The sequence below is a fragment of the Tasmannia lanceolata genome, unplaced genomic scaffold (genome assembly GCF_043159265.1).
Source record: "Tasmannia lanceolata isolate RefF3 unplaced genomic scaffold, GAP_Taslan_0.1 ptg000008l, whole genome shotgun sequence".
NCBI classification, from domain to species: domain Eukaryota; kingdom Viridiplantae; phylum Streptophyta; class Magnoliopsida; order Canellales; family Winteraceae; genus Tasmannia; species Tasmannia lanceolata.
The window spans coordinates 29,212,076-29,230,035 of record NW_027518685.1 but is presented as its reverse complement, the minus strand read 5'-3'; the positions used below and the strand labels follow the sequence as shown (position 1 = coordinate 29,230,035).

Sequence of the window (17,960 nt, the reverse complement as noted above, 5' to 3'; positions counted from 1 at the left end):
GATCAACGGTCTTGATTGCACGTACATGTCCTTGTTCGAGACAACCCTAGAATTGATCGTCAACATTTAAGCCCCGACAGTAATTTAATTGGTAGGTCACTGATCAATGACATTCTGCATATCTGTTGAGATGAAATGGACGGTGTGGATCATACAACCAGGGCATGTGCAACCGTATTATCAAACTAGAGTTTTTGCTCAAGATTATTGGTTCTACGTGGTGACCCACAAACGAAGGTCCGGATGCTCTAGCACAGCTGCCTCACAGTGCAGTGCGGAGTATGAGTATGGGCCGGGTCAAGGTTTTATATGGTGTAAGACCGTATAGTCCAGTATTTTTCCAAAAAGTACCGTACGGCCCACACCATTTGAAGATCCAAACCGTCCATTTGATGGGCCACAACGTAAATAGGTTGTGCCCAAAATATCATTTCCATAGGATGAGCCCCAACCCTCCAATCTAGAGATCTTGATCATCTTACGGTGTTGGCGGTACAGTACTCTTTGAAAAATACTGGACTATACCAGCTTGCACCATATAAAATCTAGGACCTTAAACATGATTAAATCACTAAACAGTGCAACTATAACCAGTAAAAGAAACATAGATTCTGTATATAAATACATATTTCTGCAAAAAGAGATTGAAGTAACAATTACTCGATTCCAAGTAACAGGAGAAATCAAAAGCATTCAAACATGAAAAAGAAAAAAGGAAATCAAAAGTAACCATCATCTCTATCTGTTCCAGACAATGGAGAGGATTATTACTCTGTCCCAAGTAAAACGAAAAATCAAGAGCATTCAAACATCTCTAAGCTGCCCGGAGAATTCAGTGTATGCAGATTCATTACTCTGTTGAGAAGCTTCTTTCTCGAATGGTCCATCCATTGCCTTCCTTCGATTGAAGGGCAACTCCCTGTCATAAACTGGCGGCAGGGAGCCAAAGGCCTGAAAGAATCCATTCTTCATCTCTTGGGCTGCCTCGAGGAAATGACTGAGGCCACCAAACACGCTCCGTTCAAGAACATCCATGTCATTACGGAGCCCGGGGAAAGAAAAGGATTCGAGCCCAGACGTAGAGCCTCTTATCATCTCATTTGTGATATCATCCTCAGTGTACTCAGTGTTAGATTCCACCACTTCAACTGGCCTGAGAAAATATGAAGTCCATTTTTTTTCTTGTCAATTCAGTCAGCAAACAATGGGGAGTCTTTACATTGAACCAATGGAGAGAAGTCACTCGGCAATTGTAAAAGAAAATAGTGATGAAAAACCTCCAAACCTAGCTTAGCAACAATGTAATATTTCTAGCCCTCAAAGAATCATGCAGAAATGCATCCAGAGTAGTACAACACAGAGCACTACATACAAAAGGTTTAACAAAATGCAATACATTTATGGTTTAGATGCAACTCCATCTTTGTTCTTTAGAGGAAGATTTCAGTTCTATCATTGAATCATTTCTAAGGAATCCATGTGCATCAATTATCTATAGAACCTGAGTAGTGCCGATGGCTTAGATTCACCTCATAATTTTTTATGTTAAGGGCATGTTTGGCTACCATGAATTTTTTTTTTTTCATGATAAACTAGTGCCTCCAAGTGGTGAGAGAGGGATAGGGCGGGTGAAGTGGCTAAAAATCAGGAAACTAGTGTCTCCAAGTCGTGATAAGTGGCTAAAAATCAAGCAAAGAAAAAAAAACTCAAATCAAAGTAGGACCGATTTTTTCCTGATTTTTAGCTAGTTCTCACGCTCATCTCAATCGTGCCCTCTCAAATATCTATCCTCCCACTCGCCCTACCTAGGGGTGTAAACAGATCGAATTCGAATCGGTTATGGCTATATCCGAATTCGATTACAGTATACACTATCAGAATTCGGATTCGGATTGGAATTTGACGGATATTTAATATTTATTACCAAATTCGTATCCGTCAGATATTGTTCGAATTCGGATATTATCCGTATCCGTTTATCCGGTAAATATGAACATTTTATTGCAAACCTCTACCTTCTCCTCCTTACTCTTCGAATAAATTTTCCAAACCCTAAAACCAGACCTCTACCTTCTCTTCACAAAATTAACTCTCAAACCCTAAAATATATGAGATCCTCTTCTTCCTTTTAAAACAAAGGCAGAGAGAAAGGCTGTGGGATGGATGATGGTGTTGGTAGTGGTAGTGGTCTTTGGGTTTTTTCTTCTTTTTTTTATGTATATGATGGAATGGGTTTGGGCTATTTTGAACAGGGGAAGTGGGAGCGATGATTGTGGAAGATGAAGAGAAATGGGGATGGGGATGGAGATGGGGATTGGGTTAGAGAGAGGTGAATGGCGGTGATGGAGGTGGCTGTGAGAAGGTGGAGAGGCGCGGCGGTGGATTTTCGTGGGGTTGGAGGCACCAAGGAATGCCAAAGATGGTGTCTCAGCCTCCTCCTTTCTCCTCTCTCTTGCTTCTCCTTGCAAACCTTAGAAGTCCCCTCTTTTAATTGCATTTTGGGTTTTTATATAACCCTAAGTTGAAAAATTGATCTGAGCCATCCATTTACCATCAATGACTATGACTTTTTTGCTCTAGAATTCTCTAGAAACTATGACATCTTCTTTCAATCACCATCATCCATTTGTCTCTTTCATCCTACAACCCACATTTGTTGCTTCATAAAGAAGCCATGTCAAACTCCAAGGACGCCCTTAAAATGAGAGATTACTTCATTACCTACCCAAAACACTTTTTGCTTTTGTTTTTTTCTAAAATGAAAGTTCACTTTTCTTTTAGAAACAAAAGAAGTGTGTCATTACTAAAAATAAATATTAATAATATTATTAATAATAAATAAAAAGGATTTACTTCTCGGATTCGGATGTTAAACGGATCGGATATACCATTTACCAGATTCGCATCCACTAAAAGCCGGATATCTCATAAACGGATTTGGATAATATCCGCTTGAAACGGATCCGGATAATATTCACTTTAAACGGATTCGGATGCAGACGGTAATCGAATTTTCGAATATCCATTTACACCCCTAGCCCTACCCCTCTCTCACCACTGGGAGACACATTTATCATGAAAAAAAAATAAAAAAATCCTGGCTGTCATACATGACCTAAAAGACTTTGATTTACACAACTTCAAGTACAAGTGAAGTGAATCTTTCTTCTTGATTTTTCCTTGTCTTATGAGTTCTAAAGTTCAGCCACATTTTTGGTATTCACTATTATTTCACAGAAACTTGCGACTTCTTCTTATTCAACATTTCAATCAATGACTATCATGATTGGTAATGAGCTCGACAATAAAAAAAATTAAAGTTATGGAGATCCAATGTCTGAACTACCTGCTGATAGTGTAAATTAGAAATATTTTGATGATCTAAGAATACCAATAGGTTGTTGTGTCACATGTGCATTTCAAGGAAAATGCTACTTCATACACTAATATAAATTAAGGCTACCTAGTGGATCTCAGGAGTAATTACGTTATTTCAGAAAATGCAATAAGGCAAGAGGGCATAACAATATCAGACAAACAGTTCTCAACAGAGGACCGTTTTGTAAGCATGAGAATGTCTAGTAAAGTTTGTACTCCATGACCATTCAAAAAAAAAAGTCTGTACTCCATTGAGGTGGGGGGATGAGGAATTGGGTCATCGAGCAAAACAGGTCACCAAAACAGGTCACCGAGCAAAATAGTATCTTCTCAATTAGGTCCATCTATGACTTCCTTTGATGGGGAATAGAAGTACATTTTTCTTTATATGAAAAGTAACGAAAATTTTTCACTAAAATAAAAATGAGAATAACTAATAAGATCAATCGCATGAGGAGAAACTCAAGCCTTGCTGAGTGCTGACTAACACCCTCCACCAGCTACAATCTGTTGTTTCATTCAATTCCCTCAAGAGATATAAAGGCCTACAGTGGGGAATTAGAAGTTAGGCTAATCCAGCTCCTAAAACATTGATGTTTATATAGTTGCTGATGGAGACAGTGAGGCCTATATGCATGAAGATATATGGGGGAGATGAGGTCAAAAGGAGAAATTTTTTTGGGTCCCCCGGATGGTGTCATGCTAACATCAGCAGAATACGCTATTAGACAAAAAAAATGCACATGATCATTTAATAATAAGAAATTATAATGATCTTTATTTGAATCTTAGGTATTGGTTAGTTGGCTTTAATCGATGTCTACCAATAAAATCATAAGTTGTGTTTTTAGGTTTGAAACTTATCCATTTATTAGGACTATTAATATATTCAGGAAATTGTTTTTTGTAGTAAGGTAAAGTTGAGACCATTGTTTAAAAACTCCCCAAGCCAGTCATTGATTTGCTTGAGTTGATTCCCTCTTGCCTTGGACTGAGTTCTTGTCCAAGTTCTAGTTTTTCCCTACCAACTCTTGATCAAAAACTACTTCGATGCACCCGAGTCAATTAAAAGTTGACTAGGTCAATCATTGACTTGCCCAAGTCAAATCCTTTTTACCTTGACCTAGTTGTCGTCCAAGCCCGAGTCCGAGGTTCTAAACACTTGTCGAGACTAAAGTTTTGTGTTCGGACACAAACAGATTAGTTTTAAAAAAGATATAAGGGTCATGCTAACATCAGCAGACTAACTTACCCAGCCTTAAACCATATCCTGATATTCATAACTGCTCCATGACCCTATTTAAAGATCTTAAAATAAAGATATGCCGTGGATTTTATCTGTTACAGATTAATTCATATCTGTTACAGTCCTTCAACATATTTACTTCTAGCTCTGTTTATTGTTCTTCTGCAGAATTACGCTGGACTATCTGTTCTTTAAACCTTAGCCCAGGTTTAAGCCTAACTGGTTTATCTCTATATATCTGTCCAAGACCCTTTAAAAACCTTGCTTATTTTTTTCTAAGGAAAAATTTCCAAATGACGTCGGAAATGTCCGTTTGAAGTCACCCAATTCCAACATGTCGAAGTGGTGTCGAAATTTAATGGAAAATTTTCCTTGTGACGTCGGAAAAATAGGGAAATGTCCGATTGAAGTCACCCAATTTCAACATGTCCATTTGGTGTTGACGCCCATTTCCCACCTGAAAAATGGACGAAAATGCCATTTGTCCAATCAAAGCTTTTCACTTACTTCCCTTGCAAGTAAACCATATTTTCATCTTTTTCTTCACTCCAACCTATTTTTACAAGAAGAAAGAAGAAAACATACTGTATAATCACCATGTTTTCATCTTTTTCTTCACTCCAACCAATTTTTACAAGAAGAAAGAAGAAAACCTCAACTGTATAATCACCATGTTTTCATCTTCTTCTACACTCCAACCCATTTTTACAAAAAGAAAGAAGAAAACCTAAATAGGTAAGTGGAAGTTTTTTTTTCAGTTTTTTTTTATGTAAATATTGGATAACCGTTATCTATAATGGTTTTTCCAGCTTACTTTCCGGGGAAGATGGTGGGTTACATTGATAATCCGTCGTTTAGATTTGATACCCCTTGTAAATATTGGATAACCCCCATTTATATTTGGAAACATTGTTTTTCTTATGATCCGAAACCTATTTTAAAACTAATAACTGATATTTGGATTTTTTAGTTTCATTTTGTTTGTGTGTTTTGAAGAAGTTGGTATGGTATTGTTAACAGAGAGATTTGAGAATGAATATTGTGTGTTAGCCTCCTTGCCCTAACACACACATATATATTTAGGGAAATGATATTTACGCCCCTTTTATCACCAGGGGCACCCATTTGCCAGTGTACTTTGCAATCAAAGCCTCTGGATTTTTCTGACATAAAGTACATGAGCCCCCATTTTGCCATTGATACACCGATGCTGGGTGTCCCTGGTGATGAAAAGGGGCGTAAATATCACTTCCCTATATTTATTATGAAAAGAATAGGAAAAGACTATAATGCCCTTAGGCTACATAAGCTTATTCTAACACCCCCCCCCCCCTCAAGCTGGAGTATGAATGTCATACATGCCCAGCTTGTTACATAAATCACTCAATCGAACTCCATTCAACGGCTTGGTAAACATGTCTGCAATCTGATCATTCGTTCGAGTGAACTCGGTTTGAATTTGGCTTGTCTGAATCCTGTGACGAATAAAGTGACAATCCACTTCTATATGCTTAGTTCGTTCGTGAAATACCGGATTCATAGCTATGTGAATGGCTGACTTGTTGTCACAGTAGAGGGATGCAGGTGAGGAGTATGAGAATCCAATCTCTGACATAAACGACCGTAGCCAAATTAATTCACAGCTTGTGTAAGACATGGCCCTGTATTCTGCTTCTGCACTGGATCGTGACACAACGTCCTGCTTCTTACTCTTCCAAGATACTAGATTTCCACCTATGAAGGTACAATAGTCATTAGTAGATCGCCGGTCAGCAAGAGATCCGGCCCAGTCTGCATCAGAGTATCCCTCAATCCTGAAATGGTTATGCTTCCTGAAGAAAAGACCTTTCCCGAGAGCTTTCTTCAGATACTTCACTATCTGAATCACAGCTGACCAATATGATGTCCGAGGCACACTCATATACTGGCTAACCACACCAACAGCATATGCAATGTCCGGACGAGTGACTGTGAGATAGATCAACCGTCCTACTAACCGTCTGTATCTACCAGGATCTTCTAGTGGCTCCGCCTGATCAGGTGAAAGCTTGACATTCGGATTCATAGGAGTCTGTACAGGTTTTGCCCCCAGAAGACCTGTTTCTTCCAAAATATCAAGAGCATACTTCCTTTGGGACAAAGATAGCCCTCTTTGTGAATGTGCCACTTCAATGCCTAAGAAGTATCTCAAAACACCAAGGTCTTTTGTGCTAAATTCATTCTGAAGGAAATCTTTGAGGCGTTGTATTCCTGCTTTGTCATTCCCTGTAATAACAATATCATCAACATATACAACCAGGAGAATCAAACCATCCTTGCTTCGAGAGCTGAACACAGAATGGTCTACAACACATTGTTTCATACCAAATCGTAGGATGGCCTCACTGAATCTCCCAAACCAAGCACGGGGAGACTGTTTAAGACCATAAATCGCCTTTCTAAGCTTACAGACGGTATGCTGCAACTCCCCCTGAGCAACAAACCCTGGTGGTTGCTCCAAATACACCTCCTCCTGCAAATCACCATGGAGGAACGCATTCTTGATATCCATCGATATAGTGGCCAAGACTGATTCACGGCCAAAGAAATCAATACACGGATGGATGGAATCTTTGCCACTGGAGAGAATGTCTCAACATAATCAATCCCATAAGTCTGAGTAAAGCCCTTGGCAACAAGACAGGCTTTTAACCTCTCAACAGAGCCATCAAGTAGGTATTTGACGGTGAACACCCACTTACATCCGACTACCTGAGCACCAGGAGGAAGGGAAGCCAACTGCCATGTCTGGTTTTTTGCCAAAGCATCCATCTCAGCCTCCATAGCTGCTCGCCATCCCGAATCAAGTATAGCCTCTTGAGCAGAGCGGGGAATAGAAACTGATGACAAAGATGATATAAATGCGGTATACGAAGGAGATAACCGAGCATAACTTACCGCATCAGAAAAAGGGTGATGAGTGGTACGAGAACGAGTACGGCTCGCAATGGGGGCATCAAGAGATTCATCAACCTGAGTAGCATCATCAGAGGATGAGGGTAAAGGACCCGCTAGCTGAGAAGAGATGGCAGGGCATAAAGGCTCAACTGAAGTAGTAAAACGCTTGCGAGTATATACCTGGAAGGGGCGCTGAAACGGATCCGGTGGCAAACTGGGAACCGGAACCGGCAATGGCAACGGAGGAGGAGATACCGGTAAAGAAGATGAAGCAGGAAAGTAGGGAGTATCCTCAAAAAATGAGACATCAGCACTGATAAATTTGCGGCAAAGCTGAGGACTGTAGCATCGATAACCCTTCTGGGTTCGTGAATAACCCAGGAAAACACGGATTTGGAAAAAGACTTTGAAGATGAATTTGTTAGTGTTACAGGTGGTGATTCAGCCCAACCTAATGACAGTCAATGGTATTGTACTTCTTCAGGAATATTTCAAGGCCTCTTAAACAAAGGATTTACCGATGATCCGTGTATGAACGATGTGGAGTTTGCTGCGGACCATACGGGGGAATATTTTGATGATAGACAAAATGAGGCAGTTCCGAACCATGTGGAGTTTGTTGCGGACCATGCGGGGGAATATTTCAATGATAGACAGAATGAGGCAGTTCTGGAAGCAAACAACAATGATGAGTTTCAAGATGACTTTTCTGTGAAGGATGGTCCGGTCGGATGTGATATTGGACAAGGCAAAGATGATAACAATGACGACGACGACGATTATGATCATGAAGAGGACGACGATGATGATGCCGACGGCGTTGATGATAATCATCATGATGATGGTCTGTGGAAATGTTGGTGTAAATCCGAGCGCAGAACCTATCGCAGTAGGTTCTCCTCGCTCTAGTCGGCTAATGGGAGGACATGTATGTTGGGGCCCATGATGAAGATGTCGACAATGTTGAATTTGATCAGTTAAAGGTTGGGGCAATCTTTTTGAATATGAAGCAGTTCAAGAAGGCGGTTCGAAAGTATGCGATCAGGCAAAGATTTACATTCATGAGAGTAAATTCCACCCCCAGGAAGTATGGCGTTCGATGTCAAGTAAGCGATTGCATATTTCGTATAACGCGCAGTTCTCATTTGAATTATGTGCTGGTTAAGACTTTTGTACCCGACCATACGTGTGCATCAACGATAAGTGGCATTGATCACCCTCATGCTACAATGAAATTAAGCTATCGGAAAGCATACCACGCGATGAACATCATCAATGAAATTAAGTGCGGGAATGTAGAGGACTCTTACCGCATATTGCCTGCGCTCTCGATTGAGATGGAGAGAACAAATCCCAGCAACTTTGTTCGTGTGTTTCGAGCGAGAGATTTGCGTCCAAAGGGAGACGAAACGTTCGTTCGCATGTTTTGGACATTTGGCCCCTGTATACGTTCTCTCAATCGAGCTCTCAGACCTCTAGTTTTGGTCGATGGAACTCATCTGCGTGGAAAGTATCATAGAGTCTAATTGATTGTGTGTGGGGTCGATGGCAACAACAGATTATTTTCCTTTGGCATTTGCAATCGTGAAGAACGAAAACGAAGATAGTTGGAGCTGATTTTTGACTTTGTTCAAGCAGAAAGTAATGCCTTCGGAGTCATACGTAATCACAATATGCTTCGATCGCCAGAAGGAGTAGATGCAGGCGGTACCTGAAGTCTTATCACAAGCTCATCATAGTTACTGCATGCGTCACCTCACCGTCAATTTCTACTCCGAGTTCAAAGATGTATTACTAAAGAGGTTATTTTGGAGAGCTGTCCGCATTCTGAGGGAGAGTGTTTTTAAAGATACCATGGAACAAATTAAGGCAAGGAATGAAAGTGCTCACAAGTGAATAAGTGCAATTCTGAAGGAAAGCGGGGCTATTTTTATTTTACGGGAGATAGATATGATGTCATTACAACCAACAGATCGGAGTGTTTGAATGCAGTCTTGAAAAACGCGAGGAAATTGCCAATTGCATCATTGGTGGAGCACACTAGATGGAAGACTTCTGACTTCTTTCAGAATCGTCAGGTATATGGTTATAAGTGGCGGACACAGTTAACCAATTATGCAGAAAAACATATCAGACTGGCAAAGGAAGAAAGCCTGCAGTACGTGGCATATCGAGCTGGTTTACATGTTTTCGAAGTATGGTCCGTTCAAATTCAAGATTCTGTAAACTTGCATCTTCAAACGTGCAGTTGTCGTGTATTCCAAACGATCGGACTACCGTGCGGACATGCCATGGCAGCGATTGCCATCACAAAAGGAAAAAATATGTATTCTTTCTGTAAGCCTTGCTACAAAGTGGACCGATATCGGAAGACATATGATGAGGTGTTGTACCCCACATTAGATCACACCCAATGGCAGGTCCCCCCCGAACCTTTCATGCAAGTAATACTGCCACGTCCAAGACGACCACCTGGAAGGCCGCGAACGAGAAGAACGGATCGCGAATTGCAGAGTGGATTACATTACAAGTGCAGCAAATGTGGACAGCTTGGTCACAACAAAAGAACTTGCAAAGAAACTCCTATCGTAGCGCAGCTTGCTGACCATAGTGCTATTGGGGCTTCTGCAATAGTCGGGTGTATCTTGTCAAGCTCTGTTCTTTTTGTAGGGGCTTGATGTAGTAATCATTTCTTTTGTGGATGAATTGAATATTTGTATACTCATTTTTTGATGTAATCAAGCTCCGTTCTTTTTGTAGGGGCGTGATGCAAGTAATCATTTCTTTTGTGGATGAAATGAATATATGTAGTCACTTTTTGTAAAGGCTTGATGTAATGATACAAAAAAAAAGGTTTCAAGATTGATTTGAGGTCTTCTCTTGCACTTGCTAAGATCTTGCCTTCCTCATGCTTTTTTAATTGACTTGAACTTGAATCATTTTGCCTTTGGTGAGCAATCTTGAGAGTACGAAGCAAATTGAGCTTGTTAATTATCAAGACAATTAATTAGGAGTACTTGTTGAACCATTGGGAATATAAGCCAAGATAGAAAATGTAAGCAACCTAAGAAATATAAAACCATACAAGCTGAAGAGCATAGGCAATGCGCATGTCATATAAGGAGAAAGGCCATACATAAAATCAACATATAATGAGGTGCTTGGCCATACACGCTCATAACAAAAAGATGAATGAAAATGCTCACAGTACAAACATACTTCCATACTCATCAAAACATAGCTGAGTATACTACTAACCATGTCTACCATACATACAAAGATAACCTAAGTAGCCTATACAGATCAACCATAAGATCAAAAGCAGAGATAAGCCCAAAATGAGTGAACATCGGCTAGCGCTGTGATAAAAGGAGCATAATCCGACTACTGCTCTGGAGGAGGTGGAAGGTGTGATGAACTGCCAGGATACTGTCCCCACTGACCGTTGGAGAGGACTCTCAAAATGATGTAAACTGATCTTCTATATGAGTACGGAGCTGCTGGAAGTGAGAGGTCATAGAGCGCTCAAGTGTCTACTGCAGGGCCAATAAATCCTTATGGGTACATGCCCGAGTCAGGTCCTGTGAAGTCTGTATGTTCGCGGTTGCCTGATCGTCCTGCTCCTCAACGTGCTGAGCTGCCTCGTCGTCCTCCTCAACGTGCTGAGCTGTCTCGTCCTCATCGTTGGGCTCCTCGTCCTGAATCTCTGGGGCAACAGTCAGCTGCATCATGTTGATGGATCGTCCATCAAATGGAGCAGTAGGAGTGCAGGTCATCTCACTAGAAAGAGGAACACGATAGGCCTTGAAGATTCGGGTCAAAAGCATTCCATAGGGCATGGACGAACGGGCCCGTCGAGGGGCTTCGCTTATGAAACGAAAGATAATGTTGGCCAGATTCATGGGCGACGTTCTAAGATGCAATAAATGATGAAGGCCTCAAGGGGCCGCAGGGCATCAGTCTGCCCACCGCGAGGGGTAATGTTGCTGAAAATGAGATTTTGAAGCATTTTTGCAGCAGGTTTGAGATGACAAGATCGAACATTGGCGATAGTCCTATAAACGGTGTCTCTAATGGGCATGTACCCATCAGGATTTATTGGCCCTGCAGTAGACACTTGAGCGCTCTATGACCTCTCACAATTGCAAGCAGATTGGCAGCTCTAACTAAGGGGTTATGAAATACACAAAGGTGTTATCTATTGGATACAAGGTCTATCTGTTATATATCATTGAGATAGCAACTATGAATTGTATACAAGGTAGTTTTAAAAACCATATGTAAAAACATTACAATTTCAAGTCAAATTTGAACATGTATGCAAGGGTTATTATGTATAGATACTTAGGTTATCCAATTTATACTGAGGTTATCAATTTAGAAATAAGGGTTATTCAATTCTTTACAGACGTTTTCAATTTATACTGAGGTTATCCAACTCTATACTGATGTTTATTCTATACTTAGGTTATCTATACTGAGGTTATCCAATTCTATAAGAGGTTATCCAATTTATACTGAGGTTATCAATTTAGAAACAAGGATTATCCAATTCTTTACTGAGGTTATCAATTTTATACTGAGGTTATCCAACTCTATACTAAGGTTATCCAATTCTATACAGAGATTATCCAATTTATACTAAGGTTATCAATTTATAAACAAGGGTTATCCAATTCTTTAATGAGGTTATCAATTTTAGACTGAGGTATCCAACTCTATACTGATGTTTATTCTATACTTAGGCTATCTATAGTGAGGTTATTCAATTCTATACAGAGGTTATCTAATTTATACTGAGGTTATCAATTTAGAACAAGGGTTATCCAATTCTTTACTGAAGTTATCAATTTATACCGTACCAACTTCTTCAAAACACACCAACAAAATGAAACTAAAAAATCCAAATATCAGTTATTAGTTTTAAAATAGGTTTCAGATCATAAGAAAAACAATGTTTCCAAATATAAATGGAGGTTATCCAATATTTACAGGAAGTATAAAATCTAAACGACGGATTATCAATGTAAGCCACCATCTTCCCCGGAAAGTAAGCCGGAAAAACCATTATAGATAACGGTTATCCAATATTTACATTAAAAAAAACTGGAAAAAAAATTCCACTTACTTATTTAGGTTTTCTTCATTCTTCTTGTAAAAATGGGTTAGAGTGAAGAAGAAGATGAAAACATGGTGATTATACAGTTGAAGTTTTCTTCTTTCTTCTTGTAAAAATGGGTTGGAGTGAAGAAGATGATGAAAACATGGTTTACTTGCAAGGGAAGTAAGTAAAAAAGCTTTGATTTGACAAGGGGCATTTTCGTCCATTTTTCAGGCGGGAAATGAGCATCAACACCAAATGGACATGTTGAAATTGGGTGACTTCAATCGGACATTTCCCTATTTTTCCGACGTCACATGGAAATTTTTCCTTTTTCTAATGCTTTAAAACCCTTGCTTATTGTGGGTTTTTTTTTTTTTTTTTTGAATGATAGCAAAGGTATGCTATTAAAAAAACGATACTATATCCATATTAAACAAAGGAAGGACAGAGCCAGAGGGACCGAGGAGGTGGTTATTGTATATTAATATACTTTTACAGAATTAAGTTTTCACATAAATTTTTGCAACAGTCCTTAAAGATTTCAGATTTCAGCTTGAATATCACATCTGTGAATTATACTGAACATAAAATTTTGTGAGATCATCTTTGTTGGTAGTCCTGCATCAATCAATATCAGAGTCTAGGTCCTCCTATGGCTATCACAGCAGTAGAATAGAAAGTACAAACATCGCGAGATTTCCTTTTGAGAGATATACGATGCCATCATTAGTTTAACAAATGGGGCTGAACTGACAGCAGCATGATACCCAACACCGAGCCACATGAGGATGATCCTGCAGGGCTTATTGCCGACCCTAATAGCACGACTAATGTGTTATGAGCAACCCCTAGGCACCCCCATGCCAACTTCCGAAGACGATCTCCAAAGATTATTTGGAGGGTCTGAGAATTGGTCATGGAGTAGAGGGCAATATAAGTAGGTCGTAGCGGTGAAAGGGGACAAGGGTAGGACGGTTCTTGAGATAATCTTTGAACTAGAATGAATTCTGTTCAGTGCAAGGATTTCGAGGATAACTGTTGGGCCAAAGGAAAGGTAGGTGCGGGCTGTTGAGTTATAGACTTATAGGTTGCAAGGAAAAGGATGGCTGACGGACTGTAATGATAGCTAAGGGGGGTTTCTTAGACTATTCGAAAGTAGGGATTCGGGTTTAGGTTAAATCTGCTATGAAGAAAAGGAGATTAACACCTAGGGTTTGGATTTTAATGGATGTGGGTATATGGAAAAGGTTTAGGAGTGGGATAGTTGTTGATGGAGAGGTATAGGGTTATAATGGTAGATAGTGAAGAGTTTAAGGTTGGTCGATGGGATTAAAGCCTAGATCTATAAATTTGGAAGAGAGAAAGTGGATGAGGAGAAGTATAGAAGAGGAATGTTAAGAGAAAAGGTAAGGATGGATAAACCTGGAATCCCTCTAAATCTTCTAGGCATCACACCACTAATGGGACAAAGGCATCACATCACACCAGAGATAATCATGGCATCGCACCAAGATCATAGGAAAATACATCAGATCCCATAGCAAAATCACAAAGCAAGCTTCTTCTTTTTTATTCATTCATAATCATCCATCTAGTCGATGGCCATAGGTCCTCACAATATATAGATTATAGAGACTTTCTCCCTTATCGACTTGCTAGAAGACTGCTAAACAAACTTACTAAGTAGACTGCTAAACAAAATTAGTAACTTCTAAAATAATTTGCTAACAGTCCTAATTAAATCAACCTTCCTAATAGCAACAATCCCAAAAATATAAATAACTTTTACAAGCAATAAAACTTTCCTACCTTGATTCTAAAGAATCTCCAATTGAAATTAGAAACCAGCTAATATAATAAATCTCCTCCATGTTGGGCCAAGGTGGTGTAACAAATCAAATTGAGCAAGAATTCATTCAAAACTATTTGATTAAAGTTAAACCAGTCATAAATAACAAAAATGATTCCCTGGCCTTCCTTTCTTGTCATCCATATGGTATGGGTATTCCATGTGGAGCAAGAAGTCATTCACAACCATTTCAAGATGTGTTTAAAGAACACCTCTCAAGCTTCTCTTTCCTTTTGCTCTTGATTGATGGTCATAGTCCCCATCAGCAATACTCTATGAAACAAGGAGCCTGGTAAGCTCAATTTTACGATAGTCCAACCCATAGTTTCCAAAGTGGGAACCGAGTGCGAGAAGCAATGCTGGAAGCAAGGGGTTTAGAAAAGAGAAAATTGCGGAAAGCGGAAAGCGGAAAGCTCTAAAGAAAGTAAAGAGAAGATGTGTGAGAAGCGTCATTGAAGGTCAGCATGAAGCATGTAAAGCTTCATTGGAAGCGAACAAGAAGTACATAGAAAGAGTAGGATTGCAATAAATTAGGGATGAAGGCTTGATATATGTAAAAAGTATAAGTAGAAGGGAAGACTTTGCAACTAAATTAGAATTACAAGGATTAGGAATTTAGAATTTGCAGTTTCATGTATATTAAATGTCAAGTTTTAGAAAAGGACCCATATAATTTTCTTTTGAAATTTAAGATTAGTTTTCAAGTTTTAAATGCACTTTTTTTAAATGTGCTCCTTCAGCCTCATCAAAAGAAGAAAATATTCTAAATTCCTAAATAAGAAGTGTACTCTTAATTAAGAGGAAACACTTACGAAGTGTCTGGGAAGCGCGCTTCCCCTAAATTTGGGAAGCAAGAACTTAGCTTTTGAAGCGAGCTACCCATCCAACTAGGAAGTTTCCAAAAACTATTCCAACCAACTATATGAGATCGATAACCTTTGCTTTCCTAGACCAATCAAGAATGCTAGCAAGATAAAGGCAAGAGGAATGGTTGGAATTAAGCAAGATCAGATTTTATTTTATTTTATTGACAAAGTAAGCAAGATTAGATTTTCTAACATGTTCTTGCTCCTGATCCTTGACTTTTCGTGATTTCTTCTGTGGATTGTGATTGATTAATGGCGCTTATTGTTTTGTGTGTGTGTGTGTGTGTGTGTGTGTTCTACTGCATTGACCATCTCGGTAACAACGTGTTCTCTGTTGGTCTTTCTTCAATAAATCTTATGCTTCACCATTCAAAAAAAAAGGAATATGTTATTGATCCTGAATATTTCGATTTAATGTTTAGTTATTAATACCATTCCGGCAGGCATTTTGTTTTGCTCACTAGAACGGAACATCTCGGCGTTTCATGCAGTCTAGTATTCCACGTTCTGGAAAAAAGCTATGAAAAATGGATTTTTTAATAGTTAAAAATTTCAGATAAATAAGTTCCACAAAGGTGTGAAAATGAGGGGTTTGGACTTTGACATGTTTTTAACCCTCATATTCATTTAGGAGGGTTAAAATGTCCCTCATACAGCTATAAAACCATCACTAAAAAGGATAAAAGGGAAAAACAGATGTTCCTACTCTTGATTCTAGTGTTGTGGACAGAATACACGAGGACCGCATCTTCCTTGCCGACTGGAATTCCTTATAACAATCTATTGTATTGGAACTGTATGCTTGATCTTCAATTCAATAAGTCTTACTCTATAGCTATGTGATTGCATTTCCGTTTTTGGTTTTCGATAAAGTTTGATTCAGTTGAAAGAAAATGAAGAAGGAAAGAAAGGTAGCTCCGTAAAACAACAATTGAGCTGCCTGAAGATAGGGTCCAACACCAAGTAATTGGATAGAGACCATCCAATCTTGGCCATGGAAAAGAAAGAACTAAAGAATGTCTCTGAATACGAATTATGTGAGAAAGCTTTAAAAGCAAATAATCTGTGTCTCTACTCGCTATGAATGCTATTACCTGAGAAACTACAGAAAAGAAAAAAGATGCTCATTAAGAAAACAGCAACCGCTCCCATGATGCCTACAACCTTCCAAGTGGGAAGGCATTCCTCTAAATACAAAGAAATCAAATAGCTTCCCACAAAATCATTGATTGGAATGAAAACCTTTGAAAATTTGAAACTGAGAGTCCTTTACTTGGGTATCTACCGTTTTTTGCCCTAAATTCTTCAACCTTTTAGGCTAAAAATGTTATGAAGCCTGCAATCATGATTCAATCCAAAACCTAACGCCACCACTGCAGGTTTGAAAGTCGGTATCTAGCAATTATAAAAGAAACCCTATTAACATCTATGAATATTTTGATCTCTATTAACAAAAGTAGGCGAACCAGAGAAAACAATAAATTAAGCAAATAAAACAATAGAAATCCAACTCATCCCTGCACCAAACCAATCAAGAAAACAGAATCTTAATAGGCCATTTGGATACATAGATTTTATAATCCAGGATTGTAAAATTCTGGATTTTACAAGCTAAAACCTGGATTTTATTATCTAAAACCAAGATTTTATAAGCTACAACCTGGATTGTGCATTTCCAGAATTATAAAATATAGGTTTTAGCTTATAAAACCCAGGTTTTAGCTTGTCATGGATTATAAAATCCATGTATCCAAACGGCATCTAAAGAGATCAATATCAATAGAAAGAGTACTAATCATGTTCTTAACCAAATCAAGCAACAAAACGAAGACAAGAACGCAAAACACCATAACCATTTTACATCAAAACATAATTCATGAAGAACAGAACTAGGAAGGATCTAAATCAAACAAATCAAAGAAAGGGAATACCTTCCTACGCAGTCCTTGAGAAGCTGCTCGGTTTTTTCGCACTTTCTTACAAACTTGCCGGGCTCGATCTCTTCGGTTCTGCATTTTGATTGGACGATTCTTCTTGTTGAACAGCGATCATCCGATCTAGGGTTAGGGTTTCTCAGTTCTCCGATTTTTCCAAACCCTAGAGAAGAAGAATCCCCACCCTCTTCGTCTTCCCACTTCCAACCCATTTCCTTGTCTTTCTCTCCTCGCTTCTGACGCGCGCTCTCTAGTCTACAACAGAACCTTCCCGGTTTTGTGATTTCTTTCCGTAGCTTTTTATAAGAAACGTTTTGTAGATAATTGACACGTGTGGTTAGTTAGACGAAAATGGATTCTCAGAAGGAAAATGATATCAGCACAACCATTCTTTAATAATTGCAAGGACCCAACTTGTCTTTTCTTTTTTAATAGAGTTTCTTGCGAACCGTAATAACCTTTTAAGTATGAGATATATTGTTTGTGAGCTAGAGCTCACAAATCATATATCCCATAGTTGGCTGAGTAATCCAACCAACTAGTTTTATAGGTTAGGGGTTATGCTTAAGATTATGATTTGTTGAGGTTTAAAAATGGATGGCTGCTGTGGTTAGGATTATGGTATGGAGACGGTTTCTTAGGAACA

General features: G+C 39.0%; 1 protein-coding gene across 1 annotated transcript; it reads right to left on the bottom strand.

Annotated features, from left to right (window-relative positions):
- Window positions 1–587: 587 nt before the first annotated feature.
- LOC143885100 (Mal d 1-associated protein) lies at window positions 588–17,599 on the bottom strand. The gene is made up of 2 exons (XM_077389088.1): window positions 17,312–17,599; window positions 588–1,153 (listed from the first exon to the last, which is right to left on the bottom strand). The coding sequence occupies exons 1-2, from the start codon at window positions 17,524–17,526 to the stop codon at window positions 805–807; spliced, it is 564 nt and encodes a 187-aa protein (XP_077245203.1). The 5' UTR covers window positions 17,527–17,599; the 3' UTR covers window positions 588–804.
- Between the last annotated feature and the right edge of the window lie 361 nt (window positions 17,600–17,960).